General features: G+C 42.9%; 1 protein-coding gene across 1 annotated transcript in view; it reads left to right on the top strand.

Moving 5' to 3' along the window:
- The window catches only part of LOC110494268 (metabotropic glutamate receptor 2), a 63,084-nt gene that overhangs the window by 34,197 nt on the left and 16,148 nt on the right, over nt 1–12,739 (top strand). Inside the window, exon 3 of the mRNA XM_021569208.3 lies at nt 11,157–11,997. Coding sequence (XP_021424883.2) covers nt 11,157–11,997 — 841 coding nt within the window. The remainder of the gene's footprint in view (nt 1–11,156; nt 11,998–12,739) is intronic.

Raw genomic sequence — 12,739 nt, 5'->3', positions numbered from 1 at the left:
ATCACAGCAAAAGGTGGCGCTACAAAGTATTAACTTAATGGGGCTGAATAATTTTGCACGCCTAATTTTTCAGTTTTTGATTTGTTAAAAAAGTTTGAAATATCCAATAAATGTCGTTCCACTTCATGATTGTGTCCCACTTGTTGTTGATTCTTCACAAAAAAATACAGTTTTATATCTTTATGTTTGAAGCCTGAAATGTGGCAAAAGGTCGCAAAGTTCAAGGGGGCCAAATACTTTCGCAAGGCACTGTATTCCATTCCAGCCATTACAATGAGCCCATCCTCCTATAGCTCCTCCCACTAGCCACCTCTGGACCCATTACAGTATGGGGGCCAATATCGCTCGGCAAGGTGAGAGGGGAGCTCTGATGAGAGAGATCCAGTCCTCTATTGTCTAATCGGGTCACATTTCCACCTGGTTGCCAAGCAACTAAACTCTTGAGAAGTGAACTGCTATTGATTCTACACCTAGGGAAGGAGATAGTTCAACAACACACACTGACCACAATATATTACATCTTCTTTGAACATCACCTTCCTCAGTATTAAGTGTGTGTGTATATGTGTATCTGGCAGAGCACACAGAGAGGTTATGATGTCAGCTGATGTCACAAAGTGCTGTACAGAAACCCAGCCTAAAACCCCAAACAGCAAGCAATGCAGGTGTAGAAGGACGGTGGCTAGGAAAAACTCCCTAGAAAGGCCAGGACCTAGGAAGAAACCTAGAGAGGAACAGGCTATGAGGGGTGGCCAGTCCTCTTCTGGCTGTGCCGGGTGGAGATTATAACAGAACATGGCCAAGATGTTCAAATGTTCATAGATGACCAGCAGGGTCAAATAATAATAACCAAAATGGTTGTAGATGGTGCAACAGGTCAACCTTAGTAGTAAATGTCAGTTGGCTTTTCATAGTCGATCATTCAGAGTATCTCTACTGCTCCTACTGTCTCTAGAGAGCAGGTTTGGGACAGGTAGCACGCCCGGTGAACAGGTCAGGGTTCCATAGCCGCAGGCAGAACAGTTGAAACTGGAGCAGAAGCACGACCAGGTGGACTGGGGACAGCAAGGAGTCATCAGGCCAGGTAGTCCTGAGGTATGGTCCTAGGGCTCAGGTCCTCCGAGAGAGAGAAAGAAAGAAAGAAAGAATGAGAGAAATAAAGAAAAAGAGAAAGAAAAAGAGAGAGAATTAGAGAGAGCATACTTAAATTCACACAGGACACCGGATAAGGCATGAGAAATACTTCAGATATAACAGACTGACCCTAGCCCCCCGACACAAACTACTGAAGCATAAATACTGGAGGCTGAGACAGGAGGGGTCAGGAGAAACTGTGGCCCCGTCTGACGATACCCCCGGACAGGGCCAAACAGGCAGGATATAACCCCACCCACTTTGCCAAAGCACAGCCCCCACACCACTAGAGGGATATCTTCAACCACCAACTTTCCATCCTGAGACAAGGCCGAGTATAGCCCATGAAGATCTCCCCCACGGCACAACCCAAGGGGGAACACCAACCCGGACAGGAAGATCATGTTAGTGACTCAACCCACTCAAGTGACGCACCCTTCCTTGGGACGGCATGGAAGAGCACCAGTAAGCCAGTGACTCAGCCCCTGTAATAGGGTTTGAGGCAGAGAATCCCAGTGGAGAGAGGGGAACCAGCCAGACAGACAGCAAGGGCGGTTCATTGCTCCAGTGCCTTTCCATTCACCTTCACACTCCTGGGCCAGACTACACTCAATCATAGGACCTACTGAAGAGATAAGTCTTTAATAAAGACTTAAAGGTCGAGACCGAGTCTGCGTCTCTCACATGGATAGGCAGACAATTCCATAAAAATAACATCCAAAAAAAGGAATAGTGCAAATGATGAGCAGATCAGGGTGTGAAAGTGTTAAAAAAACTCTTCTGTTTTGGTCTAAGGTAGTGGGGGCAAGGAATTATCTAGGGGAGGTTGTAAGCTCAGATGACAATCTTAGATGCCATAGAGGAGACATTGAGATGGACTGGTACTTGTATTGCCTCTTCTCCCGCCATAGTGTGTTCAATTAATTACAGTGACGATGGATGTTTAGTAAACGTCTAGCTATGATGCACAGGTCCCGATGGAGCCCCAGCCATTCACAACTTCTAGTGTGGCTGACATAGGAGCTCAGGGCAATAATGGGGCTTCACAATGTTTCATCGAAATGTACGGCTGTGTGTCATCCGTCATCCGCATTATAGTGAAAGTTATGTTTCCGAATGACATCACCAAGAGGTAAAATATATAGTGAAAACAATAGGGGTCCTAAAACGGAGCCTTGAGGAACACCGAAGATTACAGTTGATTATTATATATATATTTTTACATAGAATTATACATAATGAGGATGGCTCTAGATTGCAGCGAAAAGCTGTTTCAGGTGTTTGAAAAATGCAAAATTCTCCTATTTATGGACAGGGGGCCTAATCCCCATTCGGACTACCATCCAACCTTCCTCACATACTTTGTATCCCCTCAGATTTTTGGGGTGCATGACGCCCCTGAGGGCACATATATGTTTGAGAGTGTATGAGTGTGCAGCTGTGCATGTGTGATAGTGAGCATGGCGCAGGACTGGCACGGTGGGAATTCTGTGTTATTGCTGCAGAAGCACACTGAGACAACCTTATTGGAAGAGCAGATGGGCATTTCCATGAGGCTGTGCTGCTGTGGCCTGAATAAGGACAGCCTCTACCTCTCTTCTATTCTCTCTATTTATCTTCTCTTTCTCTCTCTTTATCTGGCCTCACTCTTTCCCCCCTCCCTCTCTCTTCTTCCTCTCTCGCTCCCTTCTTCCTCTCGCTACACTATAGATATAAAAGTATGTGGACACCCCTTCAAATGAGTGGATTTGGCTATTTCAGTCACACCCATTGCTGACAGGTGTATAAAATCAAGCACACAGCCATGCAATCTCCACAGACAAACATTGACAGTAGAATGGCCTTACTGAAGAGCTCAGTGACATTCAACGTGGATGCCACCTTTCCAACAAGTCAGTTCGTCAAATTTCTACCCTGCTAGAGCTGCCCCAGTCAACTGTAATTGCTTTTATTGTCAAGTGGAAATGTCTAGGATCAACAATGGCTCAGCCGCAAAGTGGTAGGCCACACAAGCTCACAGAACGGGACCCCCGAGTGCTAAAGCACGCAGCGCGTAAAAATCGTCTGTCATTGGTTGCAACACTCACTACCGAGTTCCAAACTGCCTTTGGCAGCAACGTCAGCACAATAACTGTTCTTTGGGAGCTTCATGAAATTTGTTTCCATGGCCGAGCAGCCACGGTTGGGGTGGTGTTGGAGGAGCAGTGGAAACCCATTCTCTGGAGTGATGAATCACGCTTCACCATCTGTCAGTCTGATGGACAAATCTGGGTTTGGAGGATGTCAGGAGAACGCTACATGCCCGAATGCATAGTGCAAACTATAACGTTTGGTGGAGGAGGAATAATGGTCTGGGGATGTTTTTCATGCTTTGGGCTAGGCGCCTTAGTTCCAGTGAAGGGAAATCTTAACTCTACAGCATACACCGCCATTCTAGACGATTCTGTGCTTCCAACTTTGTGGCAACAGTTTGGGGAGGCCCTTTCCTGTTTCAGCATGACAATGCCCCCGTGCACAAAATCAGGTCCATACAGAAATGGTGGCTGCGCTGGCTGCTGCTGTTGATCCTTCTCGCTCATTAACTTGTAGAAACCAGTTTGAAAATTATTTCCATAAACCATTAATCAATGGAATTGATCAAATGGAACAAAGGTGTGTGCTTGCAAGCACAAAATAAAATCAGATACTTCACACGGTATCATCAATAAGTTTTGATCATACTGTATAATCATTCTCACTGTAAATTTTCATCAGAAAACCTGAGCACCTCTTTAGGAAATCTGACTCTTCCCTGTAATATTGCACAGGGGAACTTGCACAGCAACCTCAGGTTTTCTATTTCCGAAACCCACCAAGTGTAAATTCAATAATTGTTTTCTCTGCATGGGGAGAAAACGTTGAAGTCATTTAGCTACTAAAGTCCAAACTAGCCATAGATTAATATCTTCTGCACCAACATTAATCAAGACACTACTGCTGTACCACTATTACGACATAACATTTCACCACCCTGGAGCCTTCTATTACTACTGCTGTACCACTATTACGACATAACATTTCACCACCCTGGAGCCTTCTATTATTAATGCAATAATGAGTGCTGCACCACTCTAGTCTCTATTAGCTTTAGCACTATTTCAACTCCTGTACTTTTACTCTGTTTCTGTGTCAGGTTACTGTGTTTTGATACTGAGCCGTGGACATGGTGCTCGGCTGTGCTTTTGTCTTTCGGCACTCTGTTCTTCCACTGTGCTGGGTTTCTTGTCGGTGTGAAGAATACATGAGAGCTGAAAAACCTGCCAGAGCGCTGTTTGTTACGGTCATGTCTCTGTCTGAAATCTCTCTTTCCACACTCAGGCTGTGTGCTCCAGAGAGAACCTTGTTCCAACTAATCTGCTCTATAGCAAACTCTTCCTATACAAATCCTCTCCTTGCCTGCTCCCTAATTTTCTTAATTAAATACAGAGCTCTCTCACGGAGGAGGAGTCTCCACGTGTCGGGAATAGTATGAGCTGCATGTCTAATATGTTTAAGTCAGCTAGGCTGCAGTACAAAGTGAATATGGAACTAGAAGTTAATCAATAATAGTGATTCAAGAAAGATAAACAGTGTGAAAGATTTTTGTTTCTCAATACATGGGAGTATTCTGCTTGAAGTATATTTGATTTCAGTCTACCAGACTGACAGATCAGTAATTTGACCAAAAGTTAAGAGTTGCCTTTGAGCAAATAAATCTAATTGCTTGAGGAGTGAGGGATGGGTGGATCATGTCATTCCCCAAGGCCCTGGCAACAATTTGTTATAGGTATCACTGGGCCTGAGAGCATTCACATCATTTGAGTGGTGAGGAAGCCTGACAAAGACAAGTAAGTCAGATACATGGTTTTAATCATTGCCCACAACACCACTGTACCCGTGACATGGCCTCTGGGTTACGCTTTATCTCATCTGGGAATGTGTATGGATGAATAAAAACCAACATAAGATGCATCCTGGGGCATGGGGAATTACACTTAAGATTCTTGATGGAGGAGAAAATAAATATTGATTGGGAGTTATCTACTAATGTTGAGAAATGTATGTTTAGTTGCAGAGAAGACTATCGTATAAATGTGTGTACCATTTTCTTTTGATGCTGAACTCAAGACTTTTCCATTCCAAGTCATAGTAAGCTCAGTGATGTGTCAACTCGTACATGTTGATGTGTGGACATACTTAGGTGACACTTAATGGGTCTGCTACACAAGTCCTATGTCAATAGTATACCATCAAGCTGCCTGTCACAATCAGGTATAGCTCTGCATTAATTCATCAACACTGACAGCTGACTCAACAAATGAAATAGTTTGCTCCATCCAGCTGTTTAATTTTTCGGACCCAATATTATTTTCTTTCTATCTCCTCACTCTATAATTTTAGTGTTTTTGAAAAAGTGAAATCTGTCAAATTTAGTCTGAGTGCTAAGACGTTGTAAACTAGATGCCTTTCCTGGACTTAATTAGTCGCAAAGAAAACAAGTCGCAAAGAAAACAGAACAGGAGCTGCCTCCACTATTCCAGCAACATTTTAACTTCAACATTTCATCATAATCCAGTCACCTATGCTTAGTCTAATACAGCGACAACTAAAAGATATCAAAAACAATTGTACAATCAACATAAGCTACAGTTGAGGTCGGAAGTTTACATACACTTAGGTTGGCGTCATTAAATCTTGTTTTTCAACCACTCCACACATTTCTTGTTAACAAACTATAGTTTTGGCAAGTTGGTTAGGATATCTACTTTGTGTATGACAAAAGTAATTTTTCCAACATTTTTTTTACAGACAGATTATTTCACTTATGTATCAATGTATCACAATTCCAGTGGGTCAGAAGTTTACATACACTCAGTTGACTGTGCCTTTAAACAGCTTGGATAATTCCAGAGAATGTCATGGCTTTAGAAGCTTCTGATAGGCTAATTCACATCATTTGAGTCAATTGTAGGTGTACATGTGGATGTATTTCAAGGCCTACCTTCAAACTCAGTGCATCCTTGCTTGACATCATGGGAAAATAAAAATAAATCAGCCAAGAACCCAGAAAAACAGTTGTAGACCTCCACAAGTCTGGTTCATCTTTGGGAGCAATTTCCAAATGCCTGAAGGTACCACGTTCATCTGTACAAACAATAGTATGCAAGTATAAACACCATGGGACCACGCAGCCGTCATACCGCTCAGGAAGGAAACGCGTTCTGTCTCCTAGAGATGAATGGTACTTTGGTGCGAAAAGTGCAAGTCAATCCCAAAACAACAGCAAAGGACCTTGTGAAGATGCTGGAGGAAACAGGTACAAAAGTATCTATATCCACAGTAAAACGAGTCCTATATCGACATAACCTGAAAGGCCGCTCAGCAAGGAAGAAGCCACTGCTCCATAACCACCATAAAAAAGCCAGACTACGGTTTGCAACTGCACATAGGGACAAAGATCGTACTTTTTGTTTGGCCATAATGACCATTGTTATGTTTGGAGGAAAATGGGGGAGGCTTGCAAGCCAAAGAACACCATCCCAACCGTGAAGCACGGGGGTGGCAGCATCATGTTGTGGGGTTGCTTTGCTGCAGGAGGAACTCGTGCACTTCACAAAATTGATGGCATCACGAGGGAGGAAAATTATGTGTATATATTGAAGCAACATCTCAAGACATCGGTCAGGAAGTTAAAGCTTGGTCGCAAATAGGTCTTCCAAATGAACAATGACCCCAAGCACACTTCCAAAGTTGTGGCAAAATGGCTTAAGGACAACAAAGTCAAGGTATTGGAGTGACCGTCACAAAGCCCTGACCTCAATCTGATAGAACATTTGTGGGCAGAACTGAAAAAGCATGTGCGAGCAAGGAGGCCTACAAACCTGACTCAGTTACACTAGCTCTGTTAGGAGGAATGGGCCAAAGTTCACCCAACATATTGTGGGAAGCTTATGGAAGGCTACCTGAAACGTTGACCCAAGTTAAACAATATGTATGTAAACTTCTGACCCACTGGGGATGTGATGAAAGAAATTAAAGCTAAAATAAATCATTCTCTCTACTATTATTCTGACATTTCACATTCTTAAAATAAAGTGGTGATCCTAACTGACCTAAAACAGGGAATTTTTACTTGGATTAAATGTCAGGAAATGTGAAAAACTGAGTTTAAATGTAAATGGCTAAGGTGTATGTAAACTTCTGACTTCAACTGTAAATATGATGTGGCTGTCCATGGTTCTGATTTCTGTGAATGTGTGTGTGTGCATGCGTGTTCATGCAAGTAGAAAAAACATTTTGACTCACCCTACTTGCAGAGAAACGAGAATCCTCCTCTCTTTCATCTTTCATCACTCTGTCATACAGTACCCACTTGTATATGTTGTTGTTCTAGGCTACCTGGCTAAAATGCTTGCTCACTAGCCTAATTTCCTTTCAAGGGCATGGTTAGCTTGTGAACATTTGCCTTCTACATCTAGCTACATATGGAACTTCCATCCTCTCAGGCCAGGTGCACAATGTATGAATTTATGGTTGGATCATAATTACCGTTTTAATCATTGGCCATTACAGAGAATTTAGTAAAAGTCCAAATCCTTATCTCTATCCATGACTAATTTAGGAATGGGTCAATTTGAGCTAATTAGCCACCAGAGGACAACAACACAATGAGATGCAGAACGAGTTTCTGTCACTGACGTATGCTCTTGATGCGATGTGATTGGAGTGAAGCCAAATACAAACTGGCTTCTCTCGACTTTCTTTTGGTGCGCCAGGACCATTCACAGTTGAGCTCAATCAGTTTAGCTCAACGCTGATTGGCTATTACTATTTTTATTTTTTTATCAAGGGTGGCCAAATGCTCCCTTCCCTTGCGTTCAATGCTCCCGAATGGCGCAGCGATCTAAGGCGCTGCATCTCAGTGCAAGAGGTGTCACTACAGTACCTGGTTCAAATCAGGATGTATCACATCCGGCCGTGATTGAGAGTCCCATAGGGCGGCGAGCAATTGGCCCAACGTCGTCTGGGTTTTTCTGGGGTAGGCCGTCATTGTAAATAAGCATTTGTTATACTGACTTGCCTAGTTAAATTAATGTAAAAACAAAAAAATGCTACGGGCGACAACAATGTCATACTCTTTTGGTCCTGACAGCATCAGATAGATGGCCTACACATACACAGGGGCGCTGTTTCACGCGCTCTGAAGCTTTCTCAGGTGAGAAGCAAAAGATAAAAATACATACATTATTTTTATTTTTTTCTCTGTCAATTTTTTGGGGAAGCCTGGCTTCCCTTGGCTTCCATGAATACACGCCAGTGCTTGTCAATGACTTCAGGGTTACATGCATCCAATTAAAATCATTGTTGCATTACAGTTGAGCAAACTACCCACTAGATACACACATGTTGAATCAACATTGTTTCCACGTAATTTGAATGAAATTACATTGAACCAACTTGTAATAGACATTGAATTGACTTCTGTGCCCCAGTGGGTAAAGGTTGTTGGTAGTGCTAATCTAGGAAGTTATATTTTTAGATTAAAGTTAGACATAGATTTTGTACTTTCTGAATCTTGTGTCAGTTGGCACTTAAGTTGGTCCTCGAATTCTCCTAGGAGAAAAAACTGGCTGCTGCTAGCTGTCTGAACATGTGTTTAAAAAGCCTGTCGAGGTGGGTTAGGGAAGGAGAGGTTTTTGGAGAATGTTTCATGGCAATAATAACTAGGGCTCCCAGTCAGGGAATCTCTAGTCAGCCAGGCAGGAAGCCTCCAGGGAAACACACTTTTCAAATATTAAACAGACAACTACTCATATGTTATAAACAGTTTCTATGGCAACATGCATAAAACGTAAGAACTATTTTGAATATTATTTGACTGCCACCTTCTCTTGTTTAAAGAACAAGATATTTTAGTTACATTTTACTGTAATAGTGTATCAATAATTCCTGTGACGCATACCGTGGCAATATAAATCACCATATATGACATTCTGAGGTTTAGAGTCTAGATGGATGACTAGTTTGTATCTGGACAATTGAGGTCTTGGGTTCAATTCCAGCTGCTTCTGATTTTGCTATTGTAGAATGTATTGTATAATATTAATGCATTCATTTGAATAAATATCTCAGTTAGGAAATCACATCTGGTATTCATCCCTCTGATCTCAAAATAATAAGGAGGGTAGGTACCCTAGCGGTTAAGAGGGTTGGACCAGTAGCCAAAAGGTTGCTGGATTGAATCCCAGATCAGACTAGGTGAAAAATATGCCGATGTGCCCTTGAGCAAGGCACTTAACACTAATTGTTCCTGTAAGTCGCTCTGGATAAGAGCGTCTGCAAAACAGAAAACGTAATAAAGAGTCCTGTGATTAAGACTCATTTAGGCACATCACAACAGATTTCCCTTGACATCTCCCAATGTTTGGCTTCATTTACGCTGCATTTTTAACTAGCAAAAATGTTTAATAATCGTTAATTATTATGATATACAGAATTAATTAGATATCTCATAGAGGTCTTGGTCAAATAACCCTGATCTTCTATATATGGCCGTGCATACTATTTCAACATAATTTCAGAACACCTAGAAATCAATTTTCTTATTCTTGACTTGTATCTTAAAATTGCACAAATTAAATGTCAAACAAAGTATTGAATACCTACGTAAATCATGATGTGCTATCAAATTTCATTAAAGGAAAGGTTTGCTGGAATTCAGGATGTTATGCTACGAGAGTGAGACCCTGAATTAAAAGAGAATACATGTGGCGTGGCATTCTTTGGCATGACCAGACTCCCCTTCTGTCTGTCTCTCTGTGTCTGTCACGCCCTGACCTTAGAGAGCCTTTTTATTCTCTATTTTGGTTAGGTCAGGGTGTGACTAGGGTGCATACTCTAGTTTTTTTTATTTCTATGTTGGCCTGGTATGGTTCCCAGAGGCAGCTGTCTATCGTTGTCTCTGATTGGGGATATTTAGGCAGCCTTTTCCCACCTGTTTGGTGTGGGATCTTGATTTTGTATTGTTGCTTTTTAGCCCTTCAAAGCTGCATGTTTGTTTTGTTACTCTTTATTTGTTTTGTTGCTGGTTCACATTAATTAATATGATGAACGCCTTCCACGCTGCACCTCCCAACAACGATCGTTACAGTGTGTCTTTTTCTATGCATTTCTTTATAGTGAAATGGACTCTATAAAGAATCTATATCTAAATGTAGTTCATATCATGTGTTTCCATATCAAGCCAATGAATCATCTGATATTGCATGGCTTTATTGGTGGATATTGTTGACAGTGTGGTAGATCAGATATGACATATCTGGGTAGTAGGCTATGTGGGCATCCCTGGAGCCCGTGGCAACCCCAGGATGTTGTCACACAATCAGCAGAAAGGAGATTTGTGAAATAGACTGCTGGGACTCAGAGGGAGATGAGAGGCTACGGATTGGAGTGAGACTGATTGTCCCTGTTGACCAAAATGCTAGTGAGACTACAGTATTCTGTATCAGATATGGCTCATTTCATCAATTTACGAAATTATGAGTTATAAAGAAATGACCCACACGCAATATCTGTTTTGATTCAATAAAATATCAGAAATCCCATTAATGCAGTGAATTGTAATACATGTATAACAGATAGTACTAAACTTTACCAGTACTATTATGAGGGTGTAAAGCAGGCATCATCAACTAGATTTAGCAGGGGGGAGATTTTTTCTTGAGAGGATGGTCATGGGGCCGGAACATAATTACAAATAATTTGTGGACTGCAAATTGACCTCTGATTTAGTGGTGTTTTAACAGTATTTTATGTCCAACAAATACAAAACATTTGATTTGATTTGTTTTGCTCCAAGAACTCGGGGGGGCAACTAATATGAGCCAAATTTGTCCTGTGGGCTGCCAGTTGGGGAACCCCGGTGTAAAGTCTAGATACAGTAAATACCTACAGTATTGTTGAAATCTTGATCATGGTCTCATGGTACCTCTCTCTCTCTCCAGGTGGCAAACCTCCTTCGTCTTTTCCAGATTCCCCAGATCAGCTACGCCTCCACCAGCGCCAAGCTCAGTGACAAGAGCCGCTACGACTACTTTGCCCGCACGGTGCCCCCTGACTTCTATCAGGCCAAGGCCATGGCAGAGATCCTGCGCTACTTCAATTGGACCTACGTGTCCACCGTGGCATCGGAGGGCGACTACGGTGAGACAGGTATCGATGCCTTCCAGCAGGAAGCCCGCGCCAGCCAGATCTGCATCGCCACTTCAGCTAAGGTGAGCCGCTCGATGAACCGCTACAGCTACGACCAGGTGATCCGCTCGCTACAGCAGAAGTCCAACGCCAAGGTGGTCATCCTCTTCACACGCAGTGAGGACGCCCGGGAACTGCTGGTAGCCGCCAACCGCATGAACGTGTCCTTCATCTGGGTGGCCAGCGACGGCTGGGGGAGACAGGATAGCGTGGTGAGAGGCAGCGAGGCTGTGGCAGATGGGGCCTTCACCATCGAGCTGGCCTCCTACCCAATCCTTCAGTTTGCTGAGTACTTCACAGGCCTGAACCCCTACAACAACACACGTAACCCCTGGTTCAGGGAGTTCTGGGAGAATCGTTTCCAGTGTAGCCTCCATGACCTGGGCTGTGGGAAGCACTCACTGCGCGATGGCCTGTTTGAGCCGGAGTCGAAGATCATGTTTGTGGTGAATGCTGTCTATGCCATGGCTCATGCCCTGCACAACATGAGGCAGACACTGTGCCCCAACTCCACCACCAAGGTCTGTGATGCTCTGAAGCCAGGCAACGGCAGGAGGTTCTACAGGGAGTATATTCTCAAGACCAAGTTTGATGGTGAGTTAAGAAGATTTATGTGTATGGCTATGACAAGGCTACATGACTATACTGTATACAGAGAAATGAGATGTTCTATATCCTAAAAAAATACTATATCTAGGATTGTCACCGTGACCATATTACCGCGGTAGTCACGAGTTAAATTCCAAGTCAAATTCCACGTGACCACTGGGTCATGCCACGGTAACTGCGCTCTAATGATGCTGATGGTCATTAGTAACCTACCAAACAGCAACGGTGCAAATGAAATGGCATGAAACACATGGAAAGCATACGTTTGCTATATTTGGTACCATTCCACTTTTGACGCTCCAGCCTGTCCTAACCGATTAAGGGGCCACCAACCTCCTGCGACGCCAATACTCTGCACTCTATTGTCCCTCTATTGTCCCTCTAATCACTCTGTCATCAATGCAAATTAAATCGAAAATCAAATCAAACACTTCATGGGAGCCCTGCCATTCACAGTTTGAGAGGAATATTGGACCTGTTGGTCAGTGAGAGCCAGCTCCTTATAGCTGGTTGATGCATGGAAAGAAATGTGTTCCTATAAGCCCATGTTGTACAACATTTCTATAGGCTATGCATTGCGTGAGAAAACAGAGTTTTGATGGCCTCTATTAAAAAGAGGAGGACCCAATCATATAGGCTTACATAGGCTTACAATATTTATTTCACATACTTCCTAAAATTAAGCACATTGCTTTGCTTTACACCTGGAGTAGCCTACCTGGCTGGC

The sequence above is a fragment of the Oncorhynchus mykiss genome, chromosome 17 (assembly GCF_057628025.1).
Source record: "Oncorhynchus mykiss isolate SJ-2025 chromosome 17, ASM5762802v1, whole genome shotgun sequence".
NCBI lineage: Eukaryota > Metazoa > Chordata > Actinopteri > Salmoniformes > Salmonidae > Oncorhynchus > Oncorhynchus mykiss.
Note: the sequence above shows the minus strand (reverse complement) of the source record. Positions and strands in the feature narration are given on the sequence as shown.